The sequence below is a fragment of the Lissotriton vulgaris genome, chromosome 2_1 (assembly GCF_964263255.1).
Source record: "Lissotriton vulgaris chromosome 2_1, aLisVul1.2, whole genome shotgun sequence".
In the NCBI taxonomy this organism is placed as follows: Eukaryota; Metazoa; Chordata; class Amphibia; order Caudata; family Salamandridae; genus Lissotriton; species Lissotriton vulgaris.
Window position 1 is genome coordinate 394,847,781 of NC_141687.1, and position 14,022 is coordinate 394,861,802.

The 14,022-nt window shown below is 42.9% G+C and overlaps 1 protein-coding gene across 1 annotated transcript in view; it reads right to left on the reverse strand.

The window, feature by feature from the left end:
• Nucleotides 1-309: 309 nt before the first annotated feature.
• Nucleotides 310-14,022, reverse strand: part of ALS2 (alsin Rho guanine nucleotide exchange factor ALS2) — a 1,343,724-nt gene continuing 1,330,011 nt past the window's right edge. The window contains exons 33-34 of the mRNA XM_086955258.1: nt 3,382-3,478; nt 310-3,014 (exon numbers count right to left, since the gene is read on the reverse strand). Of these exons, the coding sequence (XP_086811384.1) occupies nt 2,976-3,014; nt 3,382-3,478 (136 nt within the window). The 3' untranslated portion in view covers nt 310-2,975. The remainder of the gene's footprint in view (nt 3,015-3,381; nt 3,479-14,022) is intronic.

The following is a 14,022-nucleotide window of genomic DNA, read 5'->3' on the forward strand; positions in this document are numbered from 1 at the left end:
TCTCTGAAAGCAGATACATTCTTTGTATTATTTGTAGAAATAGCAATTTCAAGACCACCAATTTATGAAAAAAAGTCATCACTGAGAGCTGTGGGAATTACGGAGAATAGAAAACTGGATATCTGCACAACATTGATAACGTCCTACATTTATGTGGCTAGATAACCTGATTCCATTTGAAACACCACTCACTTCACACAAGCAGATGCAATTATCTGCTCTGGACACCTGCAACAAAAATTGGTTAAGATATAAAGCATGCTGTGGGCAAATTGAATGATTAATTTAGAAGTACCTAGAACATGTCCATAAAATCATGACGTACATTTATTTTTTTTAAAAGCCCAAATTCTTTTGAATATGCATGTCAAAAAATTCCAATCAACACTACACAATTCTGCAAGCAACTTAAAACCCACCCTTTCAGTCAGTCCTATACCTCAGGCTCTCAATGGATCTGATTTACAAAAGGGGAATGGATCTGAAGCATCTGGTACTTTTTGCGCACCTGCGGTATCAGCCTTCTGGCTAACCACTTAAATGTCATTAGGAGGGTACCAGTGTGTTTTCCTGGCTGTTGCATCAAAAGCATTTTCGGCAGTGACTTTACAAACACTGTATGGCACTTTGCTTTTTTTAACTTAAATATTTGTGCAAACTAATGACATTGTGTTCCTGAATGGCGGATAAAGTGTTAATAACAGTAAACCTCTAGTTTACAAGGCATCACAAACAGTAGGCGTCGGAGACACTATAGGTTCAGGTCCACCCTTCCCCATCTGTAACTTTACTCTTAAAGCACACTAGGCAACCGTAATAGCAGCTGTGATGAGAAATGTTGTTATATTCAACCTTAACATTTTGAAACTATTTCTAGGAATTGCTTGAAGGATACTTCTGGTAGCCATTTTGAGTGATCTTACACTCACGAAAGTCAAGTACAGTGCTGTTGAGGAGAACATAGAATAAAAAGACATAGGGAGTAAATGGCGGTCAACTTGCTTGTGTTTTTGATTGTGCAAAATATGAGTTTCTGCATTCAGCAGTTTTGTACACACATACCGTCAACATTTAATGGTATAAAGGCATGTAAGCCTGGTGATAAGTGCCCCAAATAACTGTCTGTGCCTCTACACACCAGAACACTTGTAAAACACACGTTTTCATTTAAAGGATTTTGACTGGCCGTTACATAATCAGAAAACTTCCCATCGGGTGGCATCTCTGCCTACAGAAAGTGCCCTGCTCTGTCTGCGGTTAGAACAATGTGCTGGGGGCATGGGGTGGGAAGTGTGAAAGTAGCGCAGAGAGGACAACTTTACCTGGAACTTTGCTTTCAACCCAGCCAAACTGCAGTGGTCTCAAAGGACTGGCCCCATGTTAAGCACAATCTTAGGGTTGTACACAGGACACTTTGGTTTCCTACATAGCAGCTCTGTACCAACTTAATTCAGACATCAACCAATTATATTCACAGCTCACGGGTCCTAGCATATTCACCACTGCATAGGTCTCCCAGGACACAGTACATATCTACAAGCAGAAGACTGGCTGCAAAATCATGCAACCAGACCGCCAATTAGAAGTAATTTCTGCAATACTACTTTTGATATATGCAGATCCTTATCTAATGTAGGCAAAGAAACCTGCAGTTGGGCAATTAATAAAGAGATGTAGATTTGCTGAAACCATACACTGTCTCAGTCTGGAAAAAGGGACTTGAACACATGCCAAATATCAGCTTCCCTAGTAAACCCCTCAGAGCTCTGCATGGATGACACATTCTATATTGCCTGCTTAATAGTCATTTCTGGGCTGTTGCGCCCAGGAATCATCAATTTAAATGTCTCTGCATAAGTGAGCAGTGAATTTGAGACCTAGCAGAATGGGACTGACAGTCAGTGTCTGTTAGAGTGCTGATCATTTTAGACAAGCAGAAACAATCGAACTAACATGGTTACAAGCAAGTTTTTTCTGCAATCATGGATACCATTTAGGCGCTACAGCAGAACTACCTGTAAACTGAATAGATTAATGGTAGTTAAACCTTCAAGGGGTTGGTGGTTCTGCATGTGATACCCCGAATCCTACATTATTAAATCTATTGAAGCTACCAAAAACCACTAATATATGTTCAACCCATACAGCACTGACAAAAGAGCCACTTTGAAATGCAGAGGTTTACACCTTAGCCCCCTCTTTGTAGTGACAGTGTCCACAACAGTAGGTCACACCTGCGACTTCAAACTGGTAAAGAATCTCTCAGAAACTGAGATAATGGTATTGTAGCAGGGAGCAAGAGTAGGTCACGCCAGTTGTGTCACTAGTTCATCGCTGGTCTTCATTCACATGACGAAGCTCAAAAGTGTCCCTGTTAAAAAAAAATGCAAAAATGAGTTTGAAAGGTCTCTTAGCTTATGAGTTTGACCGGAACAGACACCCTTCCTGCTGGCCCAAAAATGTTCACGGAGTTTGAAGGCCACACTTGACCAAATGAAAACAAAAGAGATGCTTGTAGCTTCCTTAGTAAGGATAAAATCAGGGTCAGAGAAAAATGTTCAATTCAGAAAGTGCTTACAATGATGGCCTGAGGATCAGCTGTCAATGCATGCTGAAATCAGTTGAAATAAAAATGGAAGCTAACATCCATTTGATATCAGTGCATTGCTCTCCTGAAGCAGGAAGTCCAGGTTTGAAACATTCAGTACTCTGAGTCAGTGTTATGATCCCTCCAGTAGAGAGAGACAAGTGAACTGAGCTTGAAAAACCCAATGATGCTGGATGCTTGACACTCAAATCTATCTTTAAGTTGACTTCCTTCAATGCTTCTTTTCCCACCGGTTATTTCAGCAGCATTGGTGATTAGTAAATGTTCCTGCCTGATTGCTGGTACCTCTCCTCGTTACAGGAAAAAACCATACAGGCTCCAACAGCTTCTACTCAGTGAATGAGCCTTTGCCAGGATTAGCAGATGTCTATGTGAGCTTCTCACGCTGGATCTGGTAGTAACATGCCTAGAAGATATAAAATCCAGTTTCATTAATCACATTTCACTACCAATGTGCAATGAGATCTGTGAACTCGAGTTAGACTTGAATGAAGAAGACATATGAAAAATGAGGAAGACATATGCTTCCTTTCATTTTAGTTTAGAATCTTACCTCGCCCCACCAACTAATTCACAGATCTTGTCTTCAATTGTTGGTAGTACAGTACAATATTGATTAGATAATAATTGAGCTTTCTGAAATATTAGCTTATTTGAATGAGAAAAATGGTTTTACAAGTTTCATTCTCACTCCATTATACCACTGCAGTATTTATAAGCTATATGGGATGACAGATTATATAGTTTACTCACATTTACAGTTCCACACTCACCTTCAAGGTCGTAAACATAATGCCCTGTTCCCCATGCTGGAGATACGGGTCCATCAGGTCCTCAATTAGGTGAACCTCCGAGCCCAAATTCCTGATTCTGTTGCAAGAGGAATAAATTGAAGAGGTTTAGCCCATACATCTATAATTTCTGTTTGTACTTCCGTTAAAAGTAAACTGTTCCCCTGGTATTTCAATACCAGCCAGGTCCTACGTCCCCCTTCAACCTAACAGACTGTTCCATACCATAAAACGAAAACTGATGTCTATCTTGGGTCTCCATTATTTCTGTACTGAGAGCTATTTATCTTCAATTAAACGCATTGAGAGCTACTAGTATTATTACTGTTGTGTAATCTACATTTTTGTATGTGTATAGTAATTCAACCAAGCAAAAGCTTTTCAATTTAATAAGCTGGGCTTCACACAAGTGAGCTACTCCGAGGAAACTTCGACTGTTAAACCAGACATGACCCCTTTCACCCCCAATTTTAATATATCATCTGGGTGCAGTGATTCCGGACACACCAACACAAAACAAAGTTTATCACCCTATTGAGGCACATGGAATTAGTGAGCCATTATCCAACATTCTACATAACACTAAAAAGTTCTAACAATAACTTCATAAACTAGGGTGCGAGGTTTTGGATGCTAGATTGAGAACCTGAAAAGCCAATATCCACATTTCCCATTTCTTTTCAAATAACTTTACTCAAGACCTAATTCTCTCTCAGAAATTTTAATTTCACAAATTACATAAAGACATAAGATAAACCTAAATTAACAATTTATTAGAAAGAGTTTACTAATTAAAAGTAAAAAAAAAATGAAGTGCCAATATGTGGGAATGACTAACTGAGGAGAAGATGGGCACTGGACCATAAAGCCCAGTGTTCGTTTCTGTTGACTTCCACGTCCTGTTTGTGTGTAAAATGCAGGTACTGATATAAAATATTGCTCTGAAGGTGTGAGTAATGCACCGAGGCTTCAAGTGGTGCTTGTAAAGTCAACACCCACCCCTACGGCCATCTTGATTCTCCTTCCAGCTTACGATTTCCAATGGAGATCCCCTGAAGATAAAGGACCTTAAGCAAATGACAAAGAGGAGGAGATGTACTCTACCAGTTTGCTGCATATGTACGTTAGGCAACTATCTTTGGTCAGAGAAAAAACACGCAGGGAGAAAAAACATGTAGAGAGGATTCAAGCAAGTAGATAGGGAAAGAAAAGGTGTGTGCAGAGCATCAATGATGCTGAAAGACTTCATTTTCATAGTAGAGGAAGGTGGAGATAGATCTGGTGTGATGCTGCAATGTAAGTGTGTAGAATTAAACATATTATTTCATTGTATTGTAATTGCATTTATACAGCGCTTACTACCCCTGAGGAGGCGTCAAATCGCTTTTTCGGCGATTAACACGCTACTCCGGGACCCATAGAGGATTTGTGTTGAAATAGCATAGTGAAACATGCAAGTATATTTTGAGTGGTGGATAGGTTAGTCAGTTAATTGAATTTGGAATGATAGCAGAAGGATAGAGGAGGACAAAGGTTTGTATTTATGTAGCGCTTGTTGACGCACGCTAACCAGGAAGCCTACAAAGGATTAGTGGTGAATTAATATGGTGAAATATGAAGTAGTTTCAGTGGTGGATATTAGTCAGTAACTTGGAGTGAGAAGGTTGGCGGAGGGATAAAAGGGGAAGAAAGATTTGCATTCATATAGCACTTGTTACCCCTGATGGGTGTTGAAGCACTTTTCTGGCGAGTAGCACGCCACTCCGGAACCCATAAAGGATTACTGTTGAAAAATAGTATAGTAAAAAAATATGAAGTAATTTGAGAAGTGGATATGTTATTCAGTTATTTGGGGAGTATATTAGTACAGTTTAATATGGAATTTGAGAAGTGAACATGTTAGTCTGTTAATTTCGATTGAAAAGGACAGTGGGGGGATAAAAGAGTGAAGGATAACTTTTTTTAGGTCTTAGCAGTAGGAGGATGCTTTTGGGTGAGTAAAAAGGAGTTTTGGAGGGGAGGACTCAGAGGGAAGAGTGTAGAAAGGTTTGTTTTAGGGGATCGGTATAGTAAAAGAGGTGTCAGATGATGCAAGGAGTGGTAGAGTAGGAGAGAGTCTAGAAATGGTTATTTTGGCAATCATAGTAGTGGTATGGGGTTTGGGATAAATGAGAGAATGGATGTAGAGGATATATTGATAGATGTATAGGAAAAGAGATAGGGTAGTGCATTGGAAGGAGTAGTAGAAGACGTTTGAGATGTGTCAGAAGGTTGGGCTAGAAGATATATTGAGCGAAGTATAGGCTGAGAAATAGGGTAGTGCATTGGAAATGCTAAATTAGAAGAAAGTGATAAATATATAGATCCGTAATTACATTGAAAGTATATAGATACATAAAGGAGGTAAGTATATGTAGATTAAAAATATTGAAGCATTGGATATGCTTTTTCAGGAGAAAAGTAACAGACACACATATCCAAGTACATGGAAGGTACATAGATGCACAATGGAAGTATGTACATGTAGACCAAAGATGATTTTTATTTATTTATTACTATTATAATTTTTTTCTCTCAACAACATTATTATTTTACATGTTTATACAAAGTAATTCACAAAGATAGGTACATATCTATAGTGAAAAAAATGCTTGTATACCGAGGAATATGCTGTAAATTTCTGTTTGGGTATGGTGCTTATGTGGGGAAGAGCCAAATCTTGAGTAGTTTTCTGAAGAAAAGGTGGTTGTCGGTGGACCTTATGTTGGGGCTAAAGAATTCCATAGTTTGGCTGCTTGAACAGAGAAGGATGTGCCACCCATGTTTTTTTTCTTGTATGGTAGGATTTTGAGGCAAGATGCTCCTTTAGAGCGGAGGTTCCTTTGTTGAATGTGTTTGGTGATTTTATTCCTGATGAAGAGTAGTCCCATTCCATGTATTGCTTTGTGGGTGATACAAAGCAGCTTGAACGTGGATCTTCTGGCAACCGGTAACCAATGCAGGGCTTTCAAGGCAGGGGAGATGTGGTCTCGCGGTTTGATATGCAAGAGTAGTCTGGCAGCAGAGTTCTGAATCCGTTGTAGTCTTTTCATGGTCGTTAAAGGTGATCCGTGGTAGAGGCTATTGGCGTAATCAAGTTTGGACAGAACAAGGGAGATGGTAGCTTGGACCTTGTGTGGAAATCTCAAATGAGGGAAAATGTGTCGCAGCGTTTTTATAGTAGCAAAGATTGATCTTGCTAGTTTATCCACTTGGACATTCATAGACAACTTGGAGTCCATGGTCATTCCGAGGTTTCTTACTTCCTTCGATACTTTAGGCAGTGATCCCAGTTCATCAGGCCATGCGGCAAGCGGGTTGTAATGTTTCCAATCGCCACACGTGAGTATTTCAGTTTTTTAAGCATTCAATTTGAGGTGGCTCCAGGTCATCCACTGATCCACGGCTCTGAGACAGCTGAAAATTGGTGATTTTCCAATGTCTTTGGCGCATTCCAGTTGAAGGAGTATTTGCGTGTCATCTGCATAGTTATAGCACGTAAGGTGAAATTTATTGAACAGTACTGGTAATGACTTCATGTAGATGTTGAAAAGCAGGGGCGAGATGATAGAACCGTGAGGGACCCCTGCTTTTGTGGAGTACGGTTTGGACGAGAAAGGTGGGGTATGGATGACATTAGTTCTGTTTCAAAGGTAGGATGCGATCCAGTCTAGAGCAGTTCACTCTATGCCAGCTTCATAGAGTCTTTGTTTCAGAGTGTCACGATCAACTGTGGTAAAGGCAGCTGAGAGGTCCAAGAGGAGTAGCGCAGTAACCCCGTTGCGGTCAACTGTATTCTTTAGGTCGTCCCAGATGGCAAGGAGGGCAGATTCAGTGCCTCTTCCCGGAAGGAATCCTGTTTGGAAGTCTGAAAGTATGTCATTCTCTTCAATGAATTGTGACATCTGGGCGAACGCACCTCTTTCTATCAGTTTGCCTAGGAACGGTCCATTTGCAATGGGTCTGTAGTTGTCAGGGTTCAGCGGGTCCAAGTTTGTTTTCTTCAGTAAAGGGCGTATATATGACTTTTTGAGTTCTTCTGGAAATATTCCAGTAGTTAAGGAATCGTTGATGATTCTTCTTACTGGAGTGGCAGCAGAGGTTGTTAAAAGAATTGGCTTGAAAGTTTGTGGCGGACAGAGGTCAGAAGGGCTGCCGGAAGGCCTGCTTGCTTTGACCAGGTCCATAAATTCATCGTGTGAGATGTGTTGGAAGGAACGGAGAGGCTTGATTAGAGCATTCTTGCATTGTTGTTTTGTACAAGGTTTAGTGCTGGTGCTTTGTTTCTGTTTTAAGTACGATTCCAACGTGTCTGCTCTGTCCGTGTAATGATTTGCCACTTTGTCTATGAAATCTTGAGTAACAGGATGAGTTCTTTCTAGGCAATTTGGTTTGCGAAATTCATTGAGTATTTTATAGAATTCTTTATTTGCACATTTAGCATTTTGAATTCTGTCTGAAAAATACCTTTCTTAGCTTTTTTGATAGTAGACTTGTATAATCTGTTAATTTTCTGTAGGTGAAGTTAGTCTTGTTTGGCGTTTGTTTTGAGCCAGGTATGTTGCAGCTTTCTAATTTGTTGTTTTATGTCTTTTTTTTCTATGTTTCTCCAAGGCCCTTTTTTTCTTTTGTTCTGTTGTGTGGTTTTGAGTGGTATAAGGATGTCAAAAGCTTCCTGTAACCACTCATATAGATTTTGAACACAATTTATGGTTTCCAGATTTGTACTGGATGTTAGTTGTGTTTCCAAGTGTTCCAAATTGAGTTTGTTCCACGGCCGATAGGTGGATGGATGTAAGGTAGTTTTAGGTGAGTCCGTAGCGTTGTTTTATGTTGCAAGGCAAGCAAGTGGTGGTCTGACCATGTGACTGGAGTTATAGTTTAAAAGGTAACTAGATCAGTATTAGCAAAAATGACATATGTCCAGCAGTGAATGAATGAATGAATGGATGTCTTATAATGCGCAAAACTCAACCCAGAAGGGCATCAAGGCGCAGGCAACGGACAGACATAGAACAACATAAGGGGGATACCATAAAGCTTAATAAGCCAGGGAGAAGAGCCAGGTCTTCAAAAGTTTACGGAAAACCCCTAATGAGGGTTGGCTGGAAAGTTCAGATGGAAGCGAGTTCCATAATTTGGAAGCCAAGATGGAAAATGCTCTTCCTCCCGATCTCACATTGTTAAATCTAGGAACGATGAGCAATAATCGAGCCTGGAGGAGACCAAGGCGACTGTTGTCTTTTTGCAATGGGGCAATCTTTTTTAGAGTCTGAATGATAGTGCAGCAGGTGCCCACTGTTCTGTTGACCTGGCGGCCAAATGAAAAGGCAGGATCAATAAGTATGCCCAGATTCCTGGCCGAATGAGTAGGCTGGGGACAGTCCCCTAGGGAGGCCGGCCACCAGTCCCCCGTACACAGCTCTTGGCACCCTTCAAAGACCAAGACTTCCGTCTTTTCTCCATTCAGCTTAAGATGGTTACGTATCATCCAGTGCGATACTGCCTCCATGCAAGCTCGAAATTTGAGGGCAGAGTCATTTATCGGCAGGGTAGTGGAGACAATATTTTGAGTATCATCAGCGTATGACAGCACCTGGTACCCAAAAGATCTTACAATCTTAGCAAGTGGGGTCACGTAGATGGTGAACAGTACAGGGCTCAAAGCAGAGCCCTGTGGGACCCCACATTGCACCGATTGGGGTAGGGGGACAAAAACTTGCCCAATTTTACTCTCTGCCGCCTCTGATGAAGGAAAGAGGAGAGAACATTCAAGACACTGCCCTCCACCCCGATCCCCTTTAGCCTGTCGACCAGGATTGAAGGGGACAGGGTATCAACCGCTGCCTTCAGGTCCAACAGAACCAACAACGTGGTCTGTCCTCTGTCAACCTCTGATCTAATATTATTAACCACAACTGTGAGGGCAGACTCCCTGCTATGAGCAGCTCGAAACCCATGTTGGGAGACATCCAACAGGTTCTCCCTCTCCAGATAAGAAGCCAAATGGCGATTGAGATGGGCCTCTAGAATTTTGGCAGGGGCAGGAAGTAAGGAAATGGGTCGAAAGTTTTTTAAGACTTCCGGGTTCAGGGAGGCCTTTTTTAGAAGAGGTTTCACAACTGCGGTTTTCCAAACTAAGGGAAAACGTCCTTCAGAGATGGCCATATTCATGATCTCCAACAGAGGGGGAAGGACAACCTCTCTACATGCCTTAAGTGTTTTTAAAGGGCAGGGGTCCAGAGGAGAACAGGACTTAGTAGCGTCGAAGAGACAGTTTAGCTCTTCCAGTGACAACCTAGGAAAGTTTGTCAAACAGGGGCAGGGTCCTGCTCGGAGACCCCAGCCATGGCTGAAGGGTGAGGCATGGATGCCTGAATGGTATCCAAATCAAGATTTTGAGTTTCGAGGGCATTGTGTATGTTAGCGATTTTCATATGAAAGAAGTTCGCAATGTTGTCACATAGCTCTTGTGTCCCAACAACAGAATTTACGGATTTAAGTGTGGACAAGATGTTAATAGTCTTAAAGAGCTCTCTTGAAGATTTAAGCGAGGCAGTGGTGTTGCTAAAATAACCCTTTTTTCCTCTATTATCCCTTTTTTGTATTCCTTTAAGGCCTGTTTATGTTGGCTCATCCCGAAAGGTGTGGGTTGAGCAAGCCAGGATCTTTCTTTTTGCCTGCATTTCTGCCATAGCAGCCTCAGACGTTCAGAATACCAAGGAGCAGAGGAGCTCTTCCTGGCCGAGTAATGTTTTTTTAGGCGGCGCTATACGGTCCATGGCCAAACCTAGAGCATTGGACAGGCTACATGCGGCGGCATTAGACTCTGGCAGGAGGGAGGGATTGACCTCCACCAGAAATGGGGCTAAGGAACTATTACAGACCTCTTTATAATTTCTTCTAGTTTCCCATACATTCCTATTCTCTTGTTTGGGGGCCAAGGCTGGAAGGTTTAGAAGGAAAGGGACTGCCCGATGGTCTGACCAAGATAGAGGAATTGGGAGTCCCATTCACCAACCTGTTGTCGTTGGAAAAGATGCCATCTAGCGTATGCCCAGCCAGGTGCGTAGGGCCAACTACCAGTTGGCTCAGCCCACAGGCATTCAGGCCCTCCACCAGAGACAGCGTGTCTCTGTCCTGTGTCACCTCCAGGTGAAAGTTAAAGTCACCCAGGAGGGTTAGATTAGGCCTATCAATAAAGGGCTCTAGCATTTCAAGTATATCATCGGAAAAGGTGGCCCTAGGGCCAGGAGGCCCTTAACAGTGAATGCCAGAGAAGGAAGCCGTAGGGGCAAACAGTATTGAGAAGTATAATGCTTCATATTTATCCGAAAGGGACGAGAGGGGGTCAATGCGACACATAAAACCGTCCCTACAAAGAATTCCCAGCCCCCCACCTCTGCGCCGTTCTCGGTCCATTCTAACCAGGGCATAGCCCTCCAGGTTAGCATCGACCAGATCTGGGCCAGCGGGCTCCGAACTCCATGTCTCAGTTATAAAGACCCAAGGGGGTTCCCTCTGAGATACAAACTCTTTAAGGGCTATGTTGTTTTTAACCATTGACCTGGCGTTAATAAGAAAGCCAGGCTCCATTTCAGGGCTGTCTGACACCTTAACTGCCGACGCTCTTGTCCGATGTTTCATGGACTGTCGAGTACCCGCAGGTAGAGTAGAATTACAGCCACAGATAATATCATCAGGTGCTTTAGTATGGTGACAGGGTAACAAGGGAGGTCTGACAGAGAGTAATGTGGAGAGGGAGTATAACTCACAGTCGTCGGGAAGCGTAATGCGAGGTGTAACCTCCCTGGCTCCCGGTGCTTCCTTGGTGCTGACGGGCGCAGACGGGCTGGACTCAGGCGCGACTCCAGCGCAGGTCCGGCGCGTCCGCTGCTCGTGTCCGCTGCGCGGAGGCATGCACGTCCCCTTTTATACTCAGCGCTAGACTGCGCAAAGCGCTTCCTCCCAAACCAAAATGGCCGCTCCTAAACTATCCCCGGGACCGGCCGACTCAGCACCTAACTCGGCTGAGAGCTGGCCCAAAGTGCGGGTATTGCGGGAAAAGCTATTTAAAAGCGCTCAGTAATCGAGGCAAAGTGCAAATGCAAGATAAGTAAGATTTTTAAAAACTGGTTCAAAATCCGTGGCACATCAGGGGAGGGGTACAGAAACACAGGCAGTACACTAGCAGAGCAACCTCTCGGCTTTTCGCCTCAGGAGTGAAGAACACACACACAGCAAAGATTAATCCCAGCCAGAAGTGCCCCTTTTTATACTCCGCGCTAGACTGCGCAAAGCGCTTCCTCCAAAACCAAAATGGCCGCTCCTAAACTATCCCCGGGACCGGCCGACTCAGCACTTAACTCGGCTGAGAGCTGGCCCAAAGTGCGGGAATTGCGAGGAAAGCTATTTAAAAGCGCTCAGTAATCGAGGCAAAGTGCAAATGTAAGATAAGTAAGATTTTTAAAAACAGGTTCATAATCCGTGGCACATCAGGGGAGGGGTACAGAAACACAGGCATTACACTAGCAGAGCAACCTCCCGGCTTTTCGCCTCAGGAGTGAAGAACACACACACAGCAAGGATTAAGCCCAGCCAGAAGTGCCCCCTTTTACACTAAGCGCTAGACTGCGCAAAGCGCTTCCTCTCAAACCAAAATGGCCGCTGCTAATTTATCCCTGGGACCGGCCGACTCAGCACCTAACTCGGCTGAGAGCTGGCCCAAAGTGCGGGAATTGCGGGTAAAGCTATTTAAAAGCGCTCAGTAATCGAGGCAAAGTGCAAATGCCAGATAAGTAAGATTTTTAAAAACAGGTTCAAAATCCGTGGCACATCAGGGGAGGGGTACAGAAACACAGGCAATACACTAGCAGAGCAACCTCCCGGCTTTTCGCCTCAGGAGTGAAGAACACACACACACAGCAAGGATGTGTGTCGGATTGATGACAATCTGATGCAGGTTCAATGCGTCTAGGCCGGTGATTATAGTTTTTGGATGGGTCATACTGGGTTTATGAAACCAAATGTTAAGGTCACCCAGAATGCATAAGTTGGAGTGTATTGTTTTCAGGTTTGAAACTGTGTCTATAAGTGCGTCTGGGAATGTTGCCTTGCTAGGTGGAGGTCTGTAAAGGAGCAGGAAGTTACAGGAGGAAGACGGTGTAGGATTGCATCTTGTTAGAAGAACCTCACAATTCTTTATGGAGATGTTGTCAATTTTAGTAATATGTATTGTTTGCCTGAATACAACAGCTAGACGACATCCTTTTTTGGCTATACGATTTTGGGTGATTATTTGATAGCCTAGAGGAATGGCTTCATGCAGGACTGGAGCCATATCTTCTCCCAACCATGATTCCGTTATGAATAGTAATTCTGGTTTTGCGTCGGTGAGAAGGTAGTAGTTGTGATGCTTGTTTTTAGAGAGGGATCGTGCATTTATTAGTAGACAGTTTAGTGAGTGGTCTTTGGTGATAGTGGGACTTTGTTTGGTAGAAGAGTGATTAGTATTGTGTGAGTTTGCAGTAGGTGTGTTTTTAGTGCTGGTATTAGCTGTATTAGGATAGCAATCGTGTAGTTGTTTTGTATCGTGTTCCTCATCCAGCATGATAAGAAGGCATTTTGATGGGTCTGCATGTGTATGTGTATGTGTATGTGTTGGAGATGGTGTTTGAGAGTGAGTTGGAGTGCTGTGTTGTGAAGTAGACATGGGGAAGCAAAGTTGTGAGGTGTGGCATGTTGCTTATATTTTTTGCTTGTGTTAAAGGCGGCAGGTGTATGAGTCATGGGAGGTGGTGCAGCATGTGGGTCATGTAGTAATGTTCTAAATTGTCCAATGGATGAGAGGCGGTTAGAAGAGAGGTGCTGTATTGCTGTATCTGTGTTAGGTGTGGTGGAATAGTGAGAGCTTGGCATTGGAGTTTGTTCCTTTGTGTGGTTTGAAAGGTGGGTATATGTTTGTATTTTGTGATGGTAAGTATTATGAGGTGTTGCGCTTTGAAGATCTTGTTGTGCTGGTGTGTGTGATATGTTTTGCTTTTGAGGAGTAGTGAAAAAGGGTGCTGATGTATATGTTTCATGCAATGGATTTGGTTGTGTAGTATTGTTTGTGAGAGGAGGTTGTGACGTAGAGGGGGTGGTGATGTGTTTATGAGTAGAGTGTATGTTGTGTGTAGGAGGGAATGAAGTAGAGGTGAGAGTGTTTATCTTAGAGGTTTGTTGCAAGAGTTACAAAGTGTGGTGGTGTGCAGTGTGTGTGTTGTGCATTGGTGTTATTATGGTAGAAGGGAGAGGAGGGTGTTTGTTGGACAACTGATGGAAGGATGACTATATTTTTGTTAGTGATAAAAGGTGGTCTGTTAGGTGTAATTACAGCAGGGAGAGTGTGTCTAAATGGGATGTAGTTATGTATGGTGTTGATTGGCGTTGTGTTAGTGATGAATGTATTGGTTAGTGGTATAGGATTGAGTTGTGTACTGTTTGTAGGTGATGGTAGATATGTGTGGTAGTTGGGATAGTAGGGTGTGTAGATGTGGTTTGGTTGGGTTTTTAGTGCATGCTCGTACATTAATCTGTGCATAG